This window comes from Bos javanicus, chromosome 4, assembly GCF_032452875.1.
Source record: "Bos javanicus breed banteng chromosome 4, ARS-OSU_banteng_1.0, whole genome shotgun sequence".
In the NCBI taxonomy this organism is placed as follows: domain Eukaryota; kingdom Metazoa; phylum Chordata; class Mammalia; order Artiodactyla; family Bovidae; genus Bos; species Bos javanicus.
The window spans coordinates 44,662,329-44,678,517 of record NC_083871.1 but is presented as its reverse complement, the minus strand read 5'-3'; the positions used below and the strand labels follow the sequence as shown (position 1 = coordinate 44,678,517).

Sequence of the window (16,189 nt, the reverse complement as noted above, 5' to 3'; positions counted from 1 at the left end):
GGGCCAAAAAAGGTAACTCTATTGGTTCTTTATCAAATTCAAGATATCATATCACAAGACATTGATTCTTACCACATTTAACCTTAAAATTTTCATCAGATTTTCTCTGTGTAACCAAGAGTCTGAGTTAATCTGAAATTGTACAGGTGTTATTTTTTACTACTGCTACACTTTTTGCTAATATTTTATGATTTTAAGACTGCCTTTTTAACTTTTATGATATATAAAATGAATATCTAAGTCAAAAACTTGATTTTTTTTTTTGGTCATTAAATAAATTCCTTTACTTTTGAGGAAAAAAATTCTCCCTTCCCCCAAATAATCTCTACTCTCTGCCAAGATTTAATATAGTGGCTGTTAATTATTGTGAAACTTGATCTCAAGAAGACACCCCACTGCCATCATCACCACCACAAATACTTCCTTTTTCTCAAGAAATCTCATGGGTAAGCCTGCAGCATACATTCACATACACACTTTCATTTCAGTGTCCTCTGCTCTAGAGACAAGATTGTGCAGCAGAAGGACTTGAGTTCATCTCTTCTCATGAAAACACCAAAACCACAACTAACTGCTAAACGATCATCAACAAAAGATTCAAACTTACCAAAAATAATATTCTATATCCAAAGATGGAGAAGCTACAACAAGATGGTATAAGAGAAGTTTTCACAACATAATCAAATTCCATACCCGCTGAATCGGTGACCCACAGACTGGAAAATAATTACATTACAGAGGTCCTCCCATAGGAGTGAGAGTTCTGAGCCCCAAATCAGGCTCCCCAGTCTGGAGGTCTGCCATCAAGAGGAGGAGCCCCCAGAGCATTTGGCTTTGAATGCCAGCAGGGCTGCAGTACAGGAGCTCCACAGGATTTGGGAAAACACAGAAACCACTCTCAGAGAGTGCACACAGGTTTCATGTGCGCACCCAGGAAAAACCAGTGACTCCATAGAAGCCTAGGCCAGACCTACTGGTGGATTTTTAAGGGGCTCTGGTGGAGGCAGGGATCAGCTCTGGCTCACTGTGGAGGCAAGGACACTAGTGGCAGACAACCCAGTGAACAATTATCATCCGCGTGAACTCTGCCAGAGGTCAACATTTTGACACTGAGACCCAACCCCACTAAAAGCCTGCAGGCTCCAGTGCTGGGATGCCTCAGGACAAACAACTAATGGCGGGGTTGGGTGGTGGGTAGCGGGGCTGGGGTTGGGTGGGGGCTAAGGAAACAGCCATACCCATCAGAAGACAGGTTGCATAAAGTTGTCCAGAGCCAGCTCAGTTCAGTTCAGTGCCTCAGTTGTGTCAGACTCTTTGTGACCCCATGGACTGCAGCAAGCCAGGCTTGCCTGTCCATCACCAACTCCTGGAGCTTACTTAAACTCATGTCCATCAAGTTGGTGATGCCATCCAACCATCTCATCCTCTGTCGTCCCCTATTCCTCCTGTTTTCAATGTTGCCCAGCATCAGGGTCTTTTCCTTTTTTTTCAATTTTATTTTATTTAACTTTACAATATTGTATTGGTTTTGCCATATATCAAAATGAATCTGCCACAGGTATACATGTGTTCCCCATCCTGAACCCTCCTCCCTCCTCATACCATCCCTCTGGGTCGTCCCAGGGCACCAACCCCAAGCATCCAGTATCATGCATCGAACCTGGACTGGCGACTTGTTTCATACATGATATTATACATATTTCAATGCCATTCTCCCAAATCATCCCACCCTCTCCCTCTCCCTCTCCCACAGAGTCCAAAAGACTGTTCTATACATCAGTGTCTCTTTTGCTGTCTCGTATACAGGGTTATTGTTACCATCTTTCTAAATTCCATATATATGTGTTAGTATACTATATTGGTGTTTTTCTTTCTGGCTTACTTCACTCTGTATAATAGGTTCCAGTTTCATCCACCTTATTAGAACTGATTCAAATGTATTCTTTTTAATGGCTGAGTAATACTCCATTGTGTATATGATATGTACCACTGCTTTCTTATCCATTCATCTGCTGATGGACATCTAGGTTGCTTCCATGTCCTGGCTATTATAAACAGTGCTGCGATGAACATTGGGGTACACATGTCTCTTTCCCTTCTGGTTTCCTCAGTGTGTATGCCCAGCAGTGGGATTGCTGGATCATAAGGCAGTTCTATTTCCAGTTTTTTAAGGAATCTCCACACTGTTCTCCATAGTGGCTGTACTAGTTTGCATTCCCACCAACTGTGTAAGAGGGTTCCCTTTTCTCCACACCCTCTCCAGCATTTATTGCTTGTAGACTTTTGGATCACAGCCATTCTGACTGGCGTGAAATGGTACCTCATTGTGGTTTTGATTTGCATTTCTCTGATAATGAGTGATGTTGAGCATCTTTGCATGTGTTTGTTAGCCATCTGTATGTCTTCTTTGGAGAAATGTCTATTTAGTTCTTTGGCCCATTTTTTGATTGGGTCATTTATTTTTCTGGAATTGAGCTACAGGAGTTGCTTGTATATTTTTGAGATTAGTTGTTTGTCAGTTGCTTCATTTGCTATTATTTTCTCCCATTCTGAAGGCTGTCTTTTCACCTTGCTTATAGTTTCCTTTGTTGTGCAGAAGCTTTTAAGTTTAATTAGGTCCCATTTGTTTATTTTTGCTTTTATTTCCAATATTCTGGGAGGTGGGTCATAGAGGATCCAGCTGTGATGTATGTCAGAGAGTGTTTTGCCTATGTTCTCCTCTAGGAGTTTTATAGTTTCTGGTCTTACGTTTAGATCTTTAATCCATTTTGAGTTTATTTTTGTGTATGGTGTTAGAAAGTGCTCTAGTTTCATTCTTTTACAAGTGGTTGACCAGTTTTCCCAGCACCACTTGTTAAAGAGATTGTCTTTAATCCACTGTATATTCTTGCCTCCTTTGTCAAAGATAAGGTGTCCATATGTGTGTGGATTTATCTCTGGGCTTTCTATTTTGTTCCATCGATCTATATTTCTGTCTTTGTGCCAGTACCATACTGTCTTGATGACTGTGGCTTTGTAGTAGAACCTGAAGTCAGGCAGGTTGATTCCTCCAGTTCCATTCTTCTTTCTCAAGATAGCTTTGGCTATTCGAGGTTTTTTTGTATTTCCATACAAATTGTGAAATTATTTGTTCTAGCTCTGTGAAGAATACCATTGGTAGCTTGATAGGGATTGCACTGAATCTATCCAATGAGTCAGTTCTTTGCATCACATGACCAAAGTATTGGAGTTTTAGATTTAGAATCACTCTTTCCAATGAATATTCAGGATTGATTTCCTTTACAATTGACTGGTTTGATCTCCTTGCACTCCAAGGGACTCTCAAGACTCTTCTCCAACACCACAGTTCAAAAGCATCAATTCTTCAGTGCTCAGCTTTCTTTATAGTCCAACATGACCACTGGAAAAACCATAGCTTTGACTAGACAGACCTTTGTTGGCAAAGCTTTGTCTCTGCTTTTTATTATGCTGTCTAGGTTGGTCATAGATTTTCTTCCAAGGAGCAAGGGTCTTTTAATTTCATGGCTGCAGTCACCATCTGCAGTGATTTTGGAGCCTCCCAAAATAAGTCTGACATTGTTTCCACTGTTTCCCCATCTATTTGCCACGAAGTGATGGGACTGGATGCCATGATATTTCTTTTCTGAATGTTGAGTTTTAAGCCAACTTTTTCACTCTCCTCTTTCACTTTCAACAAGAGGCTCTTTAGTTCTTCGCTTTCTGCCATAAGGGTGGTGTCATCTGCATATCTGAGGTTATTGATATTTCTGGTAATCCTGATTCCAGTTTGTGCTTCATCCAGCCCAGCATTTTGCATGATGTATTCTGCACAGAAGTTCAATAAGCAGGGTGACAACATACAATATACAGGGTGACAATATACAATGTACTCCTTTCCAAAACTGGAACCAGTCTATTTTTCCATGTCCAGTTGTAACTGTTGCTTCTTGACTGGTATACAGATTTCTCAGGAGGTAGGTCAGGTGGTCTGGTATTATCACCTCTTTAAGAATTTCCACAGTTTGTTGTGATCTACACAGTCAAAGGCTTTGGCATAGTTGATAAAGCAGAAGTAGATGTTTTTTTGGAGCTCTCTTGCTTTCTCGATGATCTAGCAGAGGTTGGCAATTTGATCTCTGGTTCCTCTGTCTTACTTTCTAAATCTAGGTTGAACCTCTGGAAGTTCATGGTTCATGTACTGTTGAAGTTGGCTTGGAGGATTTTCAGCAATACTTTGCCAGCATATGAGATGAGTGCAATTGTGCAGTAGTTTAAACATTCTTTGGCACTGCCTTTCTTTGGGATTGGAATGAAAACTGACCTTTTCCAGTCCTGTGGCCACTGCTGAGTTTTCCAGATTTGCTGGCATATTGAGTGCAGCAGCACTTTCACAGCATCATCTTTTAGGATTTTAATTAGCTCAATTGGAATTCCATCACCTCTACTAGCTTTGTCCATAGTGATACTTTATAAGACCCACTTGACTTTGCATTCCAGGATGTCTGGCTCTAGGTGAGTGATCACACCATTGTGGTTATCTGGGTCATGAAGATCTTTTTGCATAGTTCTTCTGTGTATTCTTGCCACCTCTTCTTAGTATCTTCTGCTTCTGTTAGGTCCATGCCATTTCTGTCCTTTATTGTGCTCATCTGCATGAAATGTTCCCTTGGTATCCATAATTTTCTTGAAGAGATCTCTAGTCCTCCCCATTCTATTATTTTCTTCTATTTGTTTGCGTTGATCCAGGAGGAAGGCTTTCTTATCTTTCCTTGCTATTCTTTGGAACTCTGCATTCAAATGAGTATATCTTTCCTTTTCTGCTTTGCCTTTCGCTTCTCTTCTTTTCACAGCTATTTGTAAAGCCTCCTCAGACAGCCATTTTGCTTTTTTGCATTTCTTCTTCTTGGGGATGGTCTTGATCCCTATCTCCTGTACAATGTCACGAACCTCCATCCATAGTTCATCAGGCACTCTATCAGATCTAGTCCCTTAAATCTATTTCTCACTTTCACTGTATAATCATAAAGGATTTGATTTAGGTCATACCTGAATGGTCTAGTGGTTTTCCCTACTTTCTTCAATTTAAGTCTGAATTTAGCAATAAGGAGTTCATGATCTGAGTCACAGTCAGCTCCAGGTCTTGTTTTTGCTTCTCCACCTTTGGCTGCAAAGAATATAATCAATCTGATTTCAGTGTTGACCACCTCATGATGTCCATGTGTAGAGTCTTCTCCTGTGTTGTTGGAAGAGGGTGTTTGCTATGACCAGGGCGTTTTCTTGGCAAAACTCTATTAGCCTTTGCCCTGCTTTATTTTGTACTCCAAGGCCAGATTTGCCTGTTACTCCAGGTAGCTCCTGACCTCCTACTTTTGCATTCCAGTCCCCTATAATGTAAATGACATCTGTTTTGGGTGTTAGTTCTATTAGGTCTTGTAGGTCTTCATAGAACTGTTCAACTTCAGCTTCTTCAGCATTACTGGTTGGGGCACAGACTTGGATTACTGTGATATTATAACGGTTTGCCTCAGAAACAAACAGAGATCATTCTGTCGTTTTTGAGACTGCATCCAAGTACTGCATTTTGGACTCTTGTTGACCATGAGGGCTACTCCGTTTCTTGGTCCTGAGCCAAGAGCTGACTACAAATACATTCCTTGACATGGCCCTGCCCACCAGAGTGACAAGTCCCAACTTCACCCACCAGTGGGCAGGCACCAGTTCCACCCACCAGGAAGCCTGCCCAAGACCTTAGGCCAACTTCACCTCTCAGGAGGCAGATACTAGAACCAAGAAGAACTACAATCATGAGAAAAACAAACCATGAACATGGAAAGTTAGACAAAATGAGATAGCAGCAAAATATGTCCCTGGCAAAGGAACAAGATATAAGTACAGAAAAACAACTAAGTGAAGTGGAAATTGGCAAACTACCTGAAAAAGAATTGACAGAAATGATAGTAAAGATGGTCCAAGATCTCAGAAAATGCGTGGTACATGGACTGGACTGAGAGGATACAAGACATGGTTAATAAAGAACTAGAAGCCTTAAAGAATGGAGATGAACAATATAATAACTGAAATGAAAAATACACTAGAAGGAATCAAAGCAGAACAAATGAGGCAGAAGAATGAGTAAGTGAGTTGGAAGTCCGATTGATGGAAATCACTGCTGTGGAACAGAATAGAGAAAAAAGAATGAAAAGAAATAAAGACAAACTCAGAGATCTCTATGTTAAATGCACCAACATTCGCATTATAAGGGTCCGAGAAGGAGAAGAGAAAGAAAAAGGGAGGAAAAATATTTGAAGAGATAATAGTTTAGAATTTCTGTAACACAGGAAAGGAAACACTCAAGTTCAAGAAGTAAAAAGAGTCCATTATAGGATTAATCCCAGGAAGAACATACTGAGACACATATTAATCAAACTGATAAAAATTAGAGAAAATATTAAAAGCAACAAGAGAAAAGCAACAAACAACATAGAATCCTCATATGGTTATCAGCTGATTTTTTCAGCAGAAACTTGGCAGGCCAGAAGGAAGTGGCACGATACATTTAAAGTGATGAAAGTGGAAAAACCCACAACAAAGAATACTCTACCCAGCAGGGCTCTCATTCAGATTTGATGAAGAAATCAAAAGCTTTATAGACAAGCAAAAGTTAAGAGAATTTAGCACCACCAGGTCAGCTTTAAAACAAATGGTGAAGGAACTTCTCTATGTGGAAAAGAAAAGGCCAAAATTAGAAACAAATTACAAATAGGAAAGCTCACCAATAAAGACAAACATAAAATAAAGATAGAGAATCATTCACACACAAATATGATATCAAAACCAGCAACCGTGAGGATAGTGCAAATGCAGGATATTGGAAACGCATTTGAAAGTAAGAGACCAGCAATTTAAAACAATCTTGCATATATATATATAAAACTATATCAAAACCTCATGGTGATTTCAGTGTCTGTCTCAATTACACTCTGGTAAGATGTAAAGGAGAAGTTCACCGGCATTACTTATTACTTTTTTTTTTTTACTATATAAATGTATTATCCATACCATAAATATTTTCTGAGGTAGTATCAGTTATCAGTATAGCCAAAGGTAATTAGAAAAAATGTGGAAAAACTTTACATATTTTTGGAATTAAGAATTTGTCAAACTAAAAGATCAAGTTTACAATGCGTACAATACCATACCAAACTCCTATTTCTTTATTACAATTATACAAAGTTAACTTCATATCTTACAATATAATATATGTGTTTACAGTTCAAACTGAAGAACACAAGTTTGAACTATGTGAATCCACTCACACACAGATTTTTTAAAAATAATACATATGACATTACTACATGATCTGCAGTTTGTTGAATCTACAGATGTGGAACCACTAATATGGAGGACTCACTGAAAAGCTACAGCTGGAATTTTGACTTTGCACTCAGGTGGGGGACCAATGACCACAATTTCTCTGTCATTCAAGGGTCAACTGTAATTGATTTTTAAGACCAAGAATTAGAAAGCAACTATGCCAGAAAATAAAAAAAGAGAGATTTTTGGTTATAGTAAAAAACACAGAAAATAAAATTTACCATTTTATTTTGTTTTTTATTATAATCAAAAATTAATCATTTTGTCAAATTATAATCATTTTAACTATTTTAAAATCTACAGTTTAGTAGTGTTAAGTATATTCACATTGTTGTGCAACAGATCTCCAGAACTTTTTCATCTTTCAAAACTGAAACTTTATACGTGCTGAACAACTCCCCATTTTCCTCTCTCTCTATTTTGATTCTTTACATATCCCATGTAAATGTAATCAGACATTATTTGTCTTTCTGTGACTGGCTTATTTCACTTACTGTAGTGTCCTCAAGGTGCACTGATGTTGTAAGCATATAACAAGATTGCCTTCCTTTTAAAGGCTAAGTTCGCACACTCATGTTCATGACAACATTATTCACAGTAGCCAAGAGGTAGAAGAAACTCAAATTTATATTGATGGATGAATGTATAAATGAAATCTCTTTGATAGGAAAGTTTCTAAAATCTACTTTATCCAATGACAGGACTAAATGCCTGCAATTGTATTAGTGATAAGCAGCTGGAAGAAAAATGTGTCAAACATCACTATGTGACAACAGAAAAGAATAAAAGACTAAAGCTGCAGTTAAGTAGCATATTTCTACTTATAGATGGACAATGACTATTCATCTTACATATCAAAATGCAGTCTCCTTACCAGTAATTATCACACCATCATCTCTATGAGCTTCATTCATTTCTTCAACATGGACATCTGAGTTCACATCAATCTCTTTCCCTGATAACTGTAAATAAGCTTGAAGAGAAGATGGAACCTTGACAAGAATAGAGCCTGTGATGAATTTAATGGAGAGCTTATTTAATGCAAAGAAATAAAAAGTACTGCAGACTATTATAAAAATTATTTAAAGAGTAATATTGCTCCCAATAGTCTGTCTTTACTCATCAGTATATTTGATTTAAATAGCAATACCTTTTCCTCAGTCTCAGGTGGTCAACATCTCTTATTCCCAAGGCAATCACAGTATCTTTTGTCAAGAATATGAGCCACTAGGCCATCATGAACTACTATTTCTTCTTTTGCCAATAGTCTTAGTCCACTTGTCCAATACCAGAAAAGTGAGTTTAATAGACATGCAGCTTATAGACAGAATTTACCATTAATTGAGCATTTACCAAGAGCCAGACACCTTCATTACATCATCTTTTAACTTCCCTCTCAACTTTATGAGGTATTACTGTAATCCCAATTTTACAGGTAAGACCTTGCTCAAGTTTCCATGACAGCTATTGCTAGAATCAAGATCCATTGCAATGACAACAAGCCAGCACTCTTAATCATTGCAGTATTTCATACACTGCTACCTCACTGTATTACCAGACTTGTGATCTCACTGATCACTGTAACATAACTAGAACCCTGAGCTCTTATGCTTTCAATAGTACCTTGTTTGTGGTGGAGGGGAGGGTCAGTAACAAAAATTTAAAAAGGAATATTTAGATTTCAACCCACTAATGTTTCTTTTAATGGATTACAGACTTCTTTTGGGGTACCTGAAGCAAGACACTCAACTTTATTTCTACTACAATCTTACCAAAACAACAACAAAACACCTGTTAAGGAGGAGTCATTTTTCAAAACAATTACATGGGTTGCAGTGAAAATTCACCAGTACATTCTCATTTCAAGAGTTTTCTTTCTCCATTTCTTACATATCAAATAAATAAGAGGCCCTTCCCATAAAACAGTAACCTCATCTCTGTCCACAAAGAAGGTCAGGATGACAATTATTGTGAATGTTGTAAAGATTTCTTCTAGAAGGCTTTTGTTTATGGGTCATTGTGTGCTTTCCAGTTTGGTTAACATCAGCTTACGTTTCCCTAAGTAATTCTGTATCTTCTCAACCTTTCTAATGGGAGCTGGAAATCTGGGGTTAAAACTGATGAACTTTAGTATTTAGTCCTCAAAAAGTGGGGAACAAAGCACATTACTACAATTGGTTTATCTTATTTAAAAAACAAATTACTTTTCAGAGTTTCAATGTCAGCTAAAACAAATTATGAGGGCTTTAGGAAAACTCAAAAGCAAACTAGGAAAATGTCAGGATAAATAGAAGATACATGTTCTTCTACCAAATATACTTTAAAATGTAGAAAATAATGGATTTTTAAAACCTTTTCTAAAGGTTTTAAAACTTTATCTCTAAATACATCAAATGTGATAATTTTAAAAACATTTTTTTCTGTTCTTAAATAAAGGGATTGTAAATCTATGGGAGTCTTAAAAATGTTAAATGATGCAAAGAGTTCTATCCTTATCTCTCCACAGCCTTAAAGAGCAAAAACTATCACTATCAAAACTCCATTCCTACCTGTGAATGAAGTTTCACAATTTTTGAAAGCTCTACCCTAAGTGCCATCTCTAACACTATCTTCTTTAGAAAGGGCAGCACCTATTATATCTTCAACCTCTTTTCACTTCAAAAACTGCTTCATGGCTACTGACATCAATACTATATTTTGAAAATTAAAAAGTGAATACTAACAATAGCATCATTTATTGAAGGGATATTATATGGTTAAGATTAAAGGCTTTATCAAGGAAAAATTTTAAGTGGAAAAGTCAGTACTCAGATGCAATTCTGACTCTCAAGCCTAAACATAGCCTTTTCAAATGAATTCATCAGGTCACCATGTTAACTTTCATAGGAAGAGAGGAAATAAGCATTGTGACAGTTTTTTTCACCTGGCAAAATGACTACAGGGGCTGAAAGGACAGCGAAGGAGACTCAAGTGGCTGGCTTTTAAACCCTTCAGCAAGACAGTGGCAGAGCTGGAAAGGATTCCAGATGTCTTTACTCACTAGTAAGCAACAGAATTGTGAAAACTTTCCATCACTTCAGAAAGTTAGTGCTCCCAAGTCTAGTGAGAATTAAGAGACCTGAATTAAGATAGAAAACTTTGTTTCCAGTTATCTTTACGCTCCTGCCAGTATCATGGTCCCAACAGGAGAAAACATAAAATTGTAATTCCAATCAAATCTTGCAATATCATGTGCTATTTCAGTAAGTTACTGGAAAAACAATCCAAATAATAGTTAAAAATACTTCAAGTGGATGAAGATTAACAATGCTTTTTGTTTGCTTTTACTTTTTTGCCCATTCATACAAAATAGTAAATGATTTCCATGTAAGAGCTATCCAAAACTATGTTTTTACTCTGTTACTAGTTACAGTAAATGTAGTAACGGTTTTTCTCCTTGGGTCTTCACAATTTAAGAATGCAATTATATGAATTTTTTGACATTTACAAAATATCCTAAATAGTATTACTGAAGCTCTTAGAAATGTAGTGAGAACATAATATTATCTTATTTAAAAGGAAAAAAATGTGATCTTGAGAAATCAAATAATACCTGTGTATCAGCAATAACTTCAGTTTCACATATTTATGCTTGTAGTTTCATTTTGATACTGAGAGCCTCATTGAACAAAAAAAGTACTAAACCAACATGATAAAGAAATTACTAACAGGAACAAATGGTCTCTATAGAGGTTTTTCCTTGTTATAAACATAGCCATGTTCTCGCCTACATGCAAGAGCTTCCAGATTTTCTCTAAAAAATTTTTTATATAGAGGTATGGTTCTTAACTTTCCGAACCCAGATCACTTAAGCCCCTATAGCCAAGCTACTTCAAGTCCCCAAGTCACTTATCACTATGCATGTGTACATCTATGTGCATGCATGCATACAAAGACTTGCATATTCAGCCTTCAGGTGATTAAAAAGTATATAATTTTTCATGAAAGACTTGAACTCTTAGAATAGACTATTTGTATTAGAAATAAGATTACAGAAAGAGACACATCATAAGTCTGAAACTACAACAGTCCCCAGTCTTTTCGGCACCAGGACAGATTTTGTGGAAGACAAATTTTCCACAGACCGGGGTCAGAGGGTGGTGTTTCAGGATGATTCGAGTACATTACATTTACTGTGTACTTAATTTCTATTATTATGACATTGTGATATATAATGAAATAATTATACAGCTCATCATAATGCATAATCAGTGGGAGCCCTGAGCTTGTTTTCCTGAGATGAGGCCAAAACACAAGGGATGGGGAGTGACTGTAAATAGGGATAAAGTTCTGCTCACTGGTCTTTTGCTTACCTCCTGCTGTGCCGCTCAGTTCCTAACAGACCTGGGACCACTACTGGTCCATGGCCCAGGGGTTGGGGACCCCTGCTACCAGAGACTTAGTTAATCACTTTAGAGGACCTTCTTGGTGACACATTTATTTTAGGATCATACCTTTAAAAGTATTATTCTAGTATAATGGCCTGAGAAGCCCTCTTACAAGGGAGCAGGAAAGCTACCAAAAGAATGTATGAAAACTCTTTCCCTCCAAAGAGTATTTATTTCAGACATTAAACTGAAAAATTCCAAAATAACAGTCAATAAATTACAACATTTTTGTTTGTAATACAAAAAAAAAAAAAAAGATAGTCTTCATGGCCATCAATTCCAAAAGTTTCAAAGATCATTGGTCTAGAGGGCCAGTATTTATTTCAGTCTTTAAATCAGGTTCTAACAGAGAAAAATTTTATTTGAAATCTCTGTCAGTGTAGATAAGATAATGTGACCATCTGTTTCCTGAATGTTACATAAAATCTTCCTAATATCATATGTCAAAATAAAACATTCCACTTGGCTAACCTTTAGGGACTTTCAATTCCACTTTTCCCAGTTGGCTGACATAAACATCTATGGCACCCTGCTGAGCCAAGGCATTCAGACATCCAGAAGACGAATCTAGGAGGAAGAAAGAACCATAAGCATAATCATTCTTATCTGAGTAACTGGAATTATAAACTTGAAATAAAAGGCTCTACTTCAGCATTAGGATAAGGAGCTAAGAGTCCTGAAGGTTTCCTATTTTCCTTGTCACCATACCATGTTTTGCTTTAAAAATGAAAACAGAATCAGAGGTCTACAAATCTACACTTAGGTAACTAATAAGAAAATCCCTATGTCTGCAGTAACCTGCAAAACTTAACTCTAAACATGTTTAATCTAAAACCCAACTTGTAGGAAGGATATTATGGAAGTAATGACAACCCAAACCATTAAGCATCATTGACACATTTAGTTTATTATCAACTTTCAATATTTACTAAAGAATTCTATCTCACATACAGTCACATAGAAGTAGTAGCAAAGTTTAAAAATAAAAACTCTTATATTTTCTCCTTTTAGCAAATGAGCTAGTACTAAAAAGTGCAGCTAACAGTGAAAGACTACATTACATAAGGTTTTGTTGCATTCGTTAGAGGGATGTGGAGGGGAAGGAATGACATGAAAAGTGGGTGAAGTTTATTTATATCTAAATATTTCAAGTTTGGGGAACTGAACAGATTATCTTTAAGTCAAGGGAAGAAAATCATAATTAAGGTGGTCCTGGTTTGCCACTCAGATTTCCCTTTGTCATCACTGAACCCAGTTTTCAATCATCCAATGTTTCAAGTTTCAGGGAATGCTGACAGGTAAAGAAGTAAGATGACTGTGGTGAAGAGTCGGTGCTGTGTAGCTTCTCCTTTTTCGTCCTTTCCCATAGCAACAGAACTTTTGAGTTTTTCTATTCGATTGTCCTTTCTATTAATTTGTCTATTTGATTGTCCTATTTGAAGATCAAAGCGTATTTTTTAGCGAGATCTCATAAAAAGCGTATTTTATTAGGCGCTTTTATTACTTCAAGGTAGAAACAAATTAGGGAGTATGGTGAAAATAACGCCCCAAATTATACACTTTTTACAAAATGTGAAGGAAAAAAATTTGTATAATCACAAAGGAACCATCATTCTTCTTTAAAATAAATGTTTAAGACTTTAAACAAAGACAAAAACATGGGAATAAATAGTTTAAAATGTGACTTCAAGATAATTTATAATAATTTATCTCTAACCTATATTCAAAATGCCATTTATCAGATCCAACGTATTTAATTTTTAAGTGTTCCAAGTGAACAGTGAAGTTGGGAAGTTAAGCCACTGGAGATAAATGACATGGAGTAGCTAGACAAAGGCAGAAAAAGCAATGGCAACCGATTCCAGTATTCTTGCCTGGAAAATCCCATGGATGGAGGAGCCTGGTAGGCTGCAGTCCACGGGGTCACAAAGAGTTGGACACAACTGAGCGACTTCACTTTCACTTTCATGCACTGGAGAAGGAAATAGCAACCCACTCCAGTGTTCTTGCCTGGAGAATCCCAGGGATGGCGGATCCTGGTGGGCTGCCATCTATGGGGTCGCACAGAGTCGGACACGACTGAAGCGACTTAGCAGCAGCAGCAGCTGGACAAAGATGAGTATTTCTCTCCTCGGGTACCAAGAGAAACTCCTATAAAAACTTATTCAATCAATTCAATTCAATGCAGTCGCTCAGCAGTGTTCGACTCTTTGTGACCCCATGGACTGCAGCATGCCAGGCTTCCCTGTCCATCACCAACTCTTGGAGCTTGCTCAAACTCATGTCCATGAAGTCAGTGATGCCATCCAGCCATCTCATCCTCTGTCATCCCCTTCTCCTGCCTTACTGCATCCTAAAGAAAAACTTCTTACTGCATCCTAAAGAAGCCAAGTAAAAATATATTATGGTAAAAAAAAAATCTACAAAATGTGTATTACCCCAAGCTGAACAAAGTAAAATATTTGAAACAATATTTAATTTCTTGCTTTTACTAGGGGAAACCCACAAAATTTTTATATAGCTCATAAACAATGCTTTTCACTTCTGTTTCTCTTCACATGGGATATAAACAACAGCTAAGTAATTATATCCTAAACCATTAATAAATTATACACTCATGTTATCAGTTTTGAGCTCTAATACTGGCCCACCCACTGGAGGCTATCAAAAAAATTAAAATTCAAGATGTGTTTTCAAAAGAGAAAGCAAAGGTACTATTTTAAAAGCTATGTAATGGCAATCCACTCCAGTATTCTTGCCTAGAGAATCCCATGGACAGAGGAGCCTGGTGGACTACAGTCTACCAGGTTGCAAAGAGTCGGACATGACTGAGCAACTTCACTTTAATACAAATGAATGGAACTAAAAATTAATTACCAAGAGTCAAATTAAGGCTTCATTCATAGAATTTCATTTTTTGGAGATTCACAAAACAGAGAAATTCTATTATAGATTTTGAAAGAAGCCTTAAGGAAAAAAGCGTTAGAGATTAAGTGAACAAAAATTACTAGTACAGACAGTGACCAGAATAAATAAAATCCCACAGAGAGTTTTCTATCACCACAACTTTGGAAAAAGATTGTGTTCATTTGACAGAGACCACTGAGTCTTCCTGGAAAATTACACACACAAAAGGGAAAAACTGATGTCAGCTACCATCTAACACTACATATAACCAAATAAATAGATATTTGTAATATATACTCTGCTATTAAGCAAAGAATAACAACTAAGCTCAAAAGGCTAAAATTCCAAACTTTTCTATTTTCTTTCAGATAAAGGGAGAATTCTGTTGAAATTGTTCAAACACATTCAGAAAGTTCTTCTGAATTTTTATAATTTTACCTCATTTCAACATGCAGATAACTAAGGAACAGCAACACAAAAGATAATGATTTTGCAATTTGATTCCTATACTTCCAAAGCTACACTAATTGCAAGAACAAGGAACAAAGTTTATATACAGGATGTAAAGGATTTGTAAAGGCAGAATTTTAAGGTCACTTTGAGGAAATTTTTCTAAATTAATGTCCTGCCCCTAGGTATTCTATGTTAGGAAGGTAGCTTATAGCAGGCTGGGCTTATAAGAAACACATAAGGCAACTGCTACTACCAGCCCCCCCTCAAAAAAAAACTATGAAAATATCCCTTTTTAAAACATATAATTTCCAGTACACAGCTTCTGGCAGTGCCTTCCAAAAGAGGGAACATAGAACAGGCAAAGTAAGGCTGGATGAGCAACTTCTATTTCACCATTATCTACTATCAAGCCCTGCTTTCTCCTACTGACTTTTTAAAAAAGGAAGATGACCAGGTATTCCAGAGAAAAGATACTGTTTTTAAAAATATTAGTCTAGGGAAAATTAGGATGAGGATGAGATGGCTGGATGGCATCACCGACTCGATGGACATGAGACTGAGTAAACTCCGGGAGTTGGTGATGGACAGGGAGGCCTGGCATGCTGCAATTCATGGGGTTCTAAAGAGTTGGGCATGACTGAGAGACTGAACTGAACCAATTTTTTTTTTTTTTTAATATAACTTCAGCTTCTAAGAGAGCTCTAAATGTATTAGGGAAATTGGGAAGAACAGGGTTTTTCTATGTAGCTGCTGCTGGTGCTACTAAGTCGCTTTAGTTGTGTCTGACCCTCTGCGACCCCATAGACGGCAGCCCACCAGGCTCCCTCATCCCTGGGATTCTCCAGGCAAGAACACTGGAGTGGGTTGCCATTTCCTTCTCCAATGCATGAAAGTGAAAAGTGAAAGTGAAGTCGCTCAATCGTGTCTGACTCAATCATGTCTGACTCTTAGTGACCCCATGGTCTGCAGCCTACCAGGCTCCTCCGTCCATGGGATTTTCCAGGCAAGAGTACTGGAGAGGGTTGCCA

At 37.3% G+C, this 16,189-nt stretch overlaps 1 protein-coding gene across 3 annotated transcripts in view; it reads right to left on the bottom strand.

The window, feature by feature from the left end:
• FAM185A (family with sequence similarity 185 member A) overlaps positions 1-16,189 on the bottom strand; it is a 91,773-nt gene that overhangs the window by 29,141 nt on the left and 46,443 nt on the right. For 2 of the 3 annotated variants that reach the window (XM_061413888.1, XM_061413886.1), the window contains exons 6-7: positions 12,273-12,368; positions 8,249-8,383 (exon numbers count right to left, since the gene is read on the bottom strand). The exons of the other annotated variant lie outside the window; for it this stretch is intronic. In XM_061413888.1, coding sequence (XP_061269872.1) covers positions 8,249-8,383; positions 12,273-12,368 — 231 coding nt within the window. The remainder of the gene's footprint in view (positions 1-8,248; positions 8,384-12,272; positions 12,369-16,189) is intronic. 3 annotated transcript variants of the gene reach the window in all.